Source organism: Mytilus galloprovincialis, chromosome 7 (assembly GCF_965363235.1).
Source record: "Mytilus galloprovincialis chromosome 7, xbMytGall1.hap1.1, whole genome shotgun sequence".
NCBI lineage: Eukaryota > Metazoa > Mollusca > Bivalvia > Mytilida > Mytilidae > Mytilus > Mytilus galloprovincialis.
In genome coordinates this window covers 34,875,339-34,884,524 of record NC_134844.1, presented here as the reverse complement: position 1 = coordinate 34,884,524, position 9,186 = coordinate 34,875,339, and the positions used below count along the sequence as shown (strand labels likewise).

At 32.1% G+C, this 9,186-nt stretch overlaps 1 protein-coding gene across 2 annotated transcripts; it reads left to right on the top strand.

Annotated features, from left to right (window-relative positions):
• Positions 1-230: 230 nt before the first annotated feature.
• LOC143082859 (uncharacterized) lies at positions 231-8,990 on the top strand. 2 transcript variants are annotated; one of them, XM_076258817.1, is made up of 6 exons: positions 231-381; positions 5,244-5,306; positions 5,811-5,870; positions 5,916-6,061; positions 7,116-7,253; positions 8,663-8,990. In XM_076258817.1, exons 1-6 carry the CDS (start codon positions 363-365, stop codon positions 8,825-8,827), a joined length of 591 nt encoding a protein of 196 aa, XP_076114932.1. In that variant the 5' UTR covers positions 231-362; the 3' UTR covers positions 8,828-8,990. The 2 variants fall into 2 exon arrangements, with proteins under 2 accessions (XP_076114932.1, XP_076114931.1); XM_076258816.1 differs by having other exon boundaries at positions 232-381; positions 5,811-6,061.
• Positions 8,991-9,186: the final 196 nt, after the last annotated feature.

Here is a 9,186-nt window from a genome sequence, read left to right as displayed (position 1 = left end):
TATGGTTTTCGTCTGACTTTATTATCATATAAATGGCATGCATGCTAATTTTGGAAATCTATAGTTGAAATCAAGTTCATGGCATCATGACCTCCAAGTTCACCCGAGAGTTCGTATCTTTTCTTTTTTATTGATATTAATCATTTCTATCTTGTGGTAACTTTTTCACAATTTTCAAAACTATTTATAGCATACATTTCCAAACTGCTACAGCTGATGCTGTTTCTTAATCACAACAAACTCTTACGAAATAACATTCTTGGCTTGCACATATATATCTACACATACTATATAATATGAAGGTCGTTGACTTTTATTAATCAAGAAACTACAGCTGTACTAGCAAAAACAAGGAGAACGCAATGAGTGAGAAAAATCAAGGTATGTAAGTTTGTTTTATATCAACCATTAACTAAATCTCACTAGAGTATGCGCAAAATGTACATGTAAAAGCTATAACCATTTTGGGTAAACTAGATAGAGGTTTCGTTTATGTTTATAACATATAACTATAAAATTATTGGAATATTGGGAAAATGTGTGGATGATTGAGATGAATAATTATCTTTTTTCAATTTATCTTCATAAATGCTTATGATACTATAATCAGTTAATAAAACAGACAAGTGTCTGGTTAATAGGGTAGGAAAAGCCACAAATTGATCAGGACTTTTTACAAGCAAATTTCTTAATACATGATGATCAGGTTACATAACTTCGAGAACACTTGTAACTGAATACACACGTACATACTACAGCACCCAAATCGATATTGCTTGACTGTGTAGTTTATTATATTATTCATGTGGATACTCAGATATTAAAAAAGGGGGATGCCTCCTGTTCACTCAGTAGCGATCGTCACTATATATGTGCAGTGGCTGTTGTTTTTTGTGTTAATGTTGTGCTATAGATTTACCAGATGGTTTTGAGTTTTTATGTTTCAACAAAGATGCAACATTGAGATGCCGTGGTGTGGTGGTTAGTGCATCGGACTACTAACACAAAGGTTCCTGGTTCGATTCCCGTCTAGGATGAAACTTTCAGGAAATGATTTTCGGCTTTCCCTTGACACCATTTGCGAGTATGGTCTTGAGGAAACGATGATAGTCCGTCGGAAAGGGACGATAAATGGCTGACCCGTGTTAAGAGAGAGCCATATCTCTTGCACGTTAAAGAAACCCTTGCAGAACTGATTTCGAAAAAGAGTAGGCTAATGCCGCTACAAGGCAGCACTCGCACCCGCAAAAGTGGAAAGGGATTAATATAAGTTGCAAAACTTGTTTCCCAATCAACTATAAATAAATATGTTTAAACTAAATTGAGATGCAATATTTGATAAGGTTACTTTAGTTTATAACGGATCTGATAACAATGATCTATTGACCAGGTCGATTTCACGTCAAACATCATCAACAAATCGTATACAATAAATTATTGGTCTTTCTGTATTTATAAGATTTAGATTGTAGACATCAATACAGGCTTTAACGTAAATATTACAATTAATATGTATTTAATATAACATGTTTAACTATCAATAACATATGCATGTTATTGATTTAAATTAAATGTCTGCTAATTGTTGTTTGGTATATTTAAGTTATGCTGAGTTCACACGGAATTCGAATTATATTCGCATACATATTAACTTATTCGAATTAGTTTAATTCGCATTCGAAACGTTTGACGTCCTAACGTCAATTCTAATTCGAATTCCAATGGCAATACCACAGATACGATGATCTGTACAGATATACACTTTCTTGTATTTTTTGTCTTTTGTGGACATTAAAAAAATATACTACCAACATCTAGCGAATACCACAGATACGATGATCTGTACAGATATAAACATTCTTGTATTTTTTCACGGTCTTTTGTGGACATTAAAAAAAATAAAAACCAACAACATATGTTTGGAATCCCAGATCCTTACATCGTAGAATGTACCAATCGCATACCCCGAATTAATTGCTTTTTTATTTCATTTTTAAGTCGAGATTTAATGGACAATGTCAACGACTTGTTGAACATGCAACGTTGATCAACAACGTAAAAGTCGACTGTTCCAAAAAATAGGATTTTGGGTTAATTTGTTTTTACTTACAAATTTAATCGATTTAGGTACCTTCGACAAATGTCACGGTTTTAAGAATAATGCATTTACAAGTAATTTTGATTTCAAAGGTTCAATTTTTATTTTTAATCTGTTGTCTTCCGTTCTGTTTTTCTAACCACTCTGAAAACATTCACTGCTGTATATAGTTTAAGAATCGTCCATATAAATAGTACTGAAAAAGGGGCTAACTCCAGCTATCATATCAATGTCACATTCATTATACAAATAGACAGCTAGATATACATTGTGTATATAACTTCACTTTATACTAGTATATATGCAAGTCTGTTGTAAACAAACACACGATAGTGAAGCGTATACTAATCTCGTCTATACTTATTGCATGTCATATGTCTTATACTATTGAGCTTTATTTGTTTGGGTATCGATGATACGTATTAGGGAGCTACCATTTGATTTTTATGTAATCTCTGTCCTGCCTTTTTATGTTTCACTCTGTTCGGTCCTGCTTTTTTTTTTAGTTTATCCTGACTTTTTTTTACCTAAATTGTCGTCCTGACTTTTTTTTTTGCAAGTGTCTCATCCTGTCTTTTTTTTTTTACTCAAAACTCCTGTCCTGCCTATTTTTTTCAAATTTCATCCTAGCCCCCCATAAAAATCAAATGGTAGCTCCCTTAGTATAAACATGTTAACGCACCAAAAAGACCCGTGACTCTTTGCCTGTTACTGTAATTCTTGCATGTTAAAAAAAAGTCTAACAAAACATTGGCTTGAATTAGACATATGTTGAAAATTAATTCTACATTTAATTGCAGATTTTTGTGTCATAGACATATATCTTGGGGAATTCTAATCAGTTTTTATACGACCGCAAAATTTGAAAAAATTTTCGTCGTATATTGCTATCACGTTGGCGTCGTCGTCGTCGTCGTCGTCGTCGTCCGAATACTTTTAGTTTTCGCACTCTAACTTTAGTAAAAGTGAATAGAAATCAATGAAATTTTAACACAAGGCTTATGACCACAAAAGGAAGGTTGGGATTGATTTTGAGAATTTTGTCCCAACATTTTAGGAATTATGGGCCAAAAAGGGCCCAAATAAGCATTTTCTTGGTTTTCGCACTATAACTTTAGTTTAAGTGAATAGAAATCTATGAAATATTGACACAAGGTTTATGACCACAAATGGAAGGTTGGGATTGATTTTGGGAGTTTTGGTTCCAACAGTTTAGGAATTAAGGGCCAAAAAAGGGCCCAAATAAGCATTATTCTTGGTTTTCGCACAATAACTTTAATATAAGTAAATAGAAATCAATGAAATTTTAACACAAGGTTTATGACCAGAAAAGGAAGGTTGGGATTGATTTTTGGAGTTGAGGTCACAACAGTTTATGAATTAGGGGCCAAAAAGGGGCCCACATAAGCATTATTTTTGGTTTTAGCACCATAACTTTAGTATAAGTAAATAGAAATCTATGAAATTTAAACACAAGGTTTATGACCATAAAAGGAAGGTTGGGTTTGATTTTGGGAGTTTTGTCCTAACAGTTTAGGAATAAGGGGCCCAAAGGGTCCAAAATTGAACTTTGTGTGATTTCATCAAAAATTGAATAATTGGGGTTCTTTGATATGCCGAATCTAACTATGTATGTAGATTCTTAATTTTTGGTCCCGTTTTCAAATTGGTCTACATTAAGGTCCAAAGGGTCCAAAATTAAACTTAGTTTGATTTTAACAAAAATTGAATCCTTGGGGTTCTTTGATATGCTGAATTTAAAAATGTACTTAGATTTTTAATTATTGGCCTAGTTTTCAAGTTGGTCCAAATGGGGGTCCAACATTAAACTTTGTTTGATTTCATCAAAAATTAAATAAATGGGTTCTTTGATATGCCAAATCTAACTGTGTATGTAGATTCTTAATTTTTGGTCTAGTTTTCAAATTGGTCTACATTAAGGTCCAAAGGGTCCAAAATTAAACTAAGTTTGATTTTAACAAAAATTAAATTCTTGGGCTTATTTGATATGCTTTATCTAAATATGTACTTTGATTTTTGATTATGGGCCCAGTTTTCAAGTTGGTCCAAATCAGGATTCCATATCAAGTATTGTGCAATAGCAAGAAATTTTCAATTGCACAGTATTGCACAATAGCAAGAAATATCTAATTGCACAATATTGTGCAATAGCAATTAATTTTCAATTGGAGTTATCTTTCTTTGTATAGAATAGTAGTTGATAATATATGTTGGAAATTTGCCAGACATGACTATGATGTCATTTTCTATTTTTATTTGCCAATAACTTTATGTAAATAACTTCATTGGAAATTTGCCAATATAAAATGTTACTGATGAAACTTTTTTTCCTTATCTTATCTAAAATGTTTTTAGATAATGTATGTTTGACATTTGCCAGACATGAGTATGATGTCGTTTTCTATTTTTATTTGCCAATAACTTTATGTAAATAACTTCATTGGAAATTTGCCAATATAAAATGTTGCTGATGAAGTTTTTTTTATTGTTTTATACAATAAACAATGTATATTCACTTTTACTACCAACCAATCTTTACCATTCAGTGATAACAAGCACTTTATTTTACATTTTAATATTTTATGATGTATTTAAAAGAGTAGTTATTGTTGCAAACTCCATTAGAAATTTGAATTGATATCAGTTTTGGAAAAAGGGAAACGGGGATGTGAAAAAAAGGGGGGGGGGGTTAAATTTTTCTCATTTCAGATTTCATAAATAAAAAGAAAATTTCTCCAAACATTTTTTTGAGAGGATTAATATTCAACAGCATAGTGAATTGCTCAAAGGCAAAAAAAAAAACTTTTAAGTTCATTAGACCACATTCATTCTGTGTCAGAAACCTATGCTGTGTCAACTATTTAATTTTAGATTTAAAAAGTTTGAAGAAGAAATCTTAAATTGATTTGTAAAATCTTGGCATTTGTTTTGTGTAAAAAAAAACCCATGTAATGTCAAAAATTTTATCACAATCCAAATTCAGAGCTGTATCACGCTTGAATGTTTTGTCCATACTTGCCCCAACTGTTCAGGGTTCGACCTCTGCGGTCGTATAAAGCTGCGCCCTGCGGAGCACCTGGTTAATTGGTGTTTTAAAGTAATTAATGTTTTTTTTTCCTCTCAGAAAAGATTGGATTGGGCGACTATCCAGCTCAACCTCAGGGATATCATACTGCTGGTTATGCAGGTCAGTATATACTGGACACTATAAAGGATAAGATACATATCAAATAAGAGAGCAATCCTTTAACTTCAAAAAGGGGGGGGGGCTAATTTTTGGTTTTTTTTCAGAGTCAGAATATTTTTCCAAATTTAACACTATGAGGTATGGGGAACATCTGAATTCAGAATATATTTTCTGTCCTCTGCTTGACCAGACTATTTTTTCATCAAATTGGGGATCATAATAATAGGATAAAACCATAGCCCCCTTTTGAAGTTAAATGGTCACGTTTAAAAAAAAAAAAAAAAACAAAAAAAAACGTATAACATTTAGTTTTGTTCAATTTTAAGTATAGTTAAAGTTAGTTATGTTCCATCTTAAGGTTATGAAAAAGAAGAGACAATGCAATTTAACAAATGTGTGACCTTTTCCTTGCAGTTATATTTCAGGGATTCAATATTCAATGAACAATTAAATATGGTAATTCGATAAATGAATCAATGATAAATTGCGTTTAATGATTTTTAGGAAACCCCAACCAACCTCCGCCTTACGATAGCAATACCCAAGGTTATGGTCAATCACAAGGTTATGCACAGCCACCCCCTCCTCAAGGATACAGTCAATCACAAGGGTATGCACAGCCACCCCCTCCTCAAGGATACAGTCAACAGCCTGGCTACCAACCAGTACCCCAAGGCTATGCACAACAAGGCTACCCACAAACACAACATTATGGAAATCAACCGATATATGGAGGTCAAGGACAGAATGTTATTGTAAGTTTTTTAAGCACATTATTTAAGCACATATATATATAAAAAAAAAAGATGCAAATAAGATTGCCAATGAGACGACTCTCCACAAGAGACCGAAATGATACAGAAATTAACAACTACAGGTCACCGTACGGCTTTCGATAATGAGCAAAGCCCATACCACATAGTCATCTTTAAAATGCCCCAAAATGACAATGTAACACAATGCATGTATTTACACAAACAATTACATTTTTGAAATGTAGTTGAAAACGAATAAAAGAATATGCGATGTATAATACACCAATAAGACAGCATCCCAAAACACGTTTTATCCCAAAAGGTGTGCATCTAAAATCCAATTTTAACTTGTTTAATAACCAACACCAATTCTTGATACAACATGTCTCATTGTCGATGGCTGTACTGTTGCCTAATAATTGCTTCCATCCACTTCATTTGAAATTTTGTGGATAGCTGTCTCATTGACAAGCATACCTCATCTACATAATCTTATACAGTAATTTTTTGAAAAATGTGGTCTGCATATAATTTAATATGTAAATGAAATTTAAAGATGATGACGTATATCAATAATTGACAAAATGCTACTGAGAAAATTAAGCTAAACTTCAACTGTTCAATCTTAAGTTTTTTATATTGTTTATTTGTCTTTTCTTTTCTCTCTTTTAGCAATGCTCCTCTCGATCGTATCTTTCATATATTCTCTGGTTTGTTTGAAACGTTATTATTCGAACATGGAAAAATATTACAAAATATGATAATCAGTAAAATACATTGCACTGCTTTAAAGCAGTTTCAATTTTTCTAATTTCATTTCGCTTTATTTGTAAACTCCGATTTATCATGTGTTTGGGGTTCATTTGCCATCATTGGGGTTTTAACAAAAATATTACACAAATTTGTAAAATGTTTGTCCTTTGTTCCACAGTTGGATAGATCTCATTAAATATCATAACCATGTCGCCTTATCATTATGTTTTGATGTATGTTGGAATGATATATAGCAATGGCAGAACTTATTATCTTTATGAATACCTTTACTTTAACACAGGTTGCACAACCTATGCCTGTAACTTCGGTAATGACCACCTCACAGCCAAGACCAACCAATTATTTAGTTCCAGCAATCCTGACGTGTCTATGCTGCTTCTGGCCTACTGGAATATGTGCTATATTAGCTGCTCGTAGTGTAAGTCTTTCTGCAAAGATTTTTCTCTATAAATCTGATAGAAAATTAAAAAAAAAATATTGTTGGGTTAAAGATTCAGTGGTGAATAATAATAAGTTCACATTGATGTGGCTTAAGTATGTGTATTTTATGTCACGTCACCCATGTGATATATCCCAAAAGGAAACCGAACCATGTACTAACACTTAGCCACTCCATAAGCCTTTTCATTCAATATCAATGGTAGATAAGTCCAGTTATTCCTTTAACGACCGATCTATATCTAATAAGTAAATCTATAACCTACATTTTTGTAAGTAAAGAAGTACATGTCTATTCTCAATATACTGAGTTGCGTCAGGTTAAATTATGTCAGACGGTTAGACCCCTCATAAATCCACCTCTTGTATGATCGTTAAGCTCATCCTCATCCACACAACACTAAAATATTATCTATAGCATTTAACACATTTCTTAAATTTCTTAATCCTTATATTCTAAATCCAAATATTTTGTTCTTTCTATTTTCAATTTCAACTTTCTTTGAACCCAGGGATTTCATGCATGTATAATTAATATAGCAAAGTGACTAAGTATATCCTGAGACTACTATAGTAGTCCCTAGACTCAGGTATATCTTATAGTTGCGAACCAAGTTTAAAAGTTACAACGGACCAACAACATCCAAGTATTTGTAGTAGATATGAAAGTTATTTAAGTTTTATTTAAAGATTTAAACTGCATATATGTTTTCAATCAGTCTTTTGTACAATGTAGCACTTTTTAGAGAGGCTTATGTATACACTGTTGTTTATATATGTCTATGTGTCTTCTGTGAGACTTTAATAAAGTAAAGCTGTTGTTTATATTTAAGAATTGAATGCTTCTTTTCGTAACTTCATTGGGGTGTAAAAGCGTTGACCGAAGTACATAGTATGAAGCGCGGAAGCGCTCCATACTAAAAATGTGCGCACGGTTAACGCTTTTACAACCCTATGAAGTTACAAAAAGAAGCATTCAATACTTATAATTACATTTTTTTTAGCAATGATCATGAAAAATCGAATTTTATTATTGTTTTATTTAATTCATTTGTGCACTTTATTGTGGGACCACGTGTTATCATGAATGAAAAGTTTTATTGAGCGATGCAATTGTTTACGGAATAACACGTGATGTGCAGTTAGCCAATCAGAATAAAGTATCATAATGAAACATACATCTAATGTAATTATATGTCTATGTGTCTTCTGTGAGACTTTAATAAAGTATAGCTGTTGTTTATATATGTCTATGTGTCTTCTGTGAGACTTTAATAAAGTATAGCTGTTGTTTTATACGTCTATGTGTCTTCTGTGAGACTTTTATAAAGTATTTTATTTTTGTATGGCGATATTATGAATTAAGTTTTCTTTATTCTATTCCAACAGGCTAATCAAGCAGCAGATGAAGGAAATATGCCATTTGCTCAGGAAAAGGCAACTAAAGCGAGGAATTTCATAGTTATAACGGTTATACTTGGTGTCATATGCCTTGCAATATTTATAGTGTTGAGAGTAATAGGAACCTCATCGGGTCCTTCCTATCATGGTTAATTATAAAAACTGAAATCACCCTGACTTTAAAACAACATTATAGACTGTAATTTTTACATTTATGTTTGTGTCTTTAAGTCCATAAGATTGAATTCCATGACTGTATGATCATGTAGTCGAATATTTAATTTCATCATAAAATAGTGTTTATTGTTTAAATTAATTATTGAAGTTGTTAATTTTTTTCCGACATACTTTAAAATGATAAAATATACTATCTACATGATATAAAAATAAGAGGATTGTACTGCTTATGAGACAACTCTCCACACCGAACCGAATGATGAAGAATTTAACATCTGCACGACCTTCAACAATAAGCAAAACCCATACTATATAACAAGCTATATAAGGCCCCG

Coding starts and splice junctions, on each gene's coding strand:
- LOC143082859 (XM_076258816.1), top strand. Junction 5,307..5,810: donor TCATACTGCTGGTTATGCAG/GTCAGTATATAC, acceptor AATGATTTTTAG/GAAACCCCAACCAACCTCCG. Junction 7,254..8,662: donor CTATATTAGCTGCTCGTAGT/GTAAGTCTTTCT, acceptor CTATTCCAACAG/GCTAATCAAGCAGCAGATGA.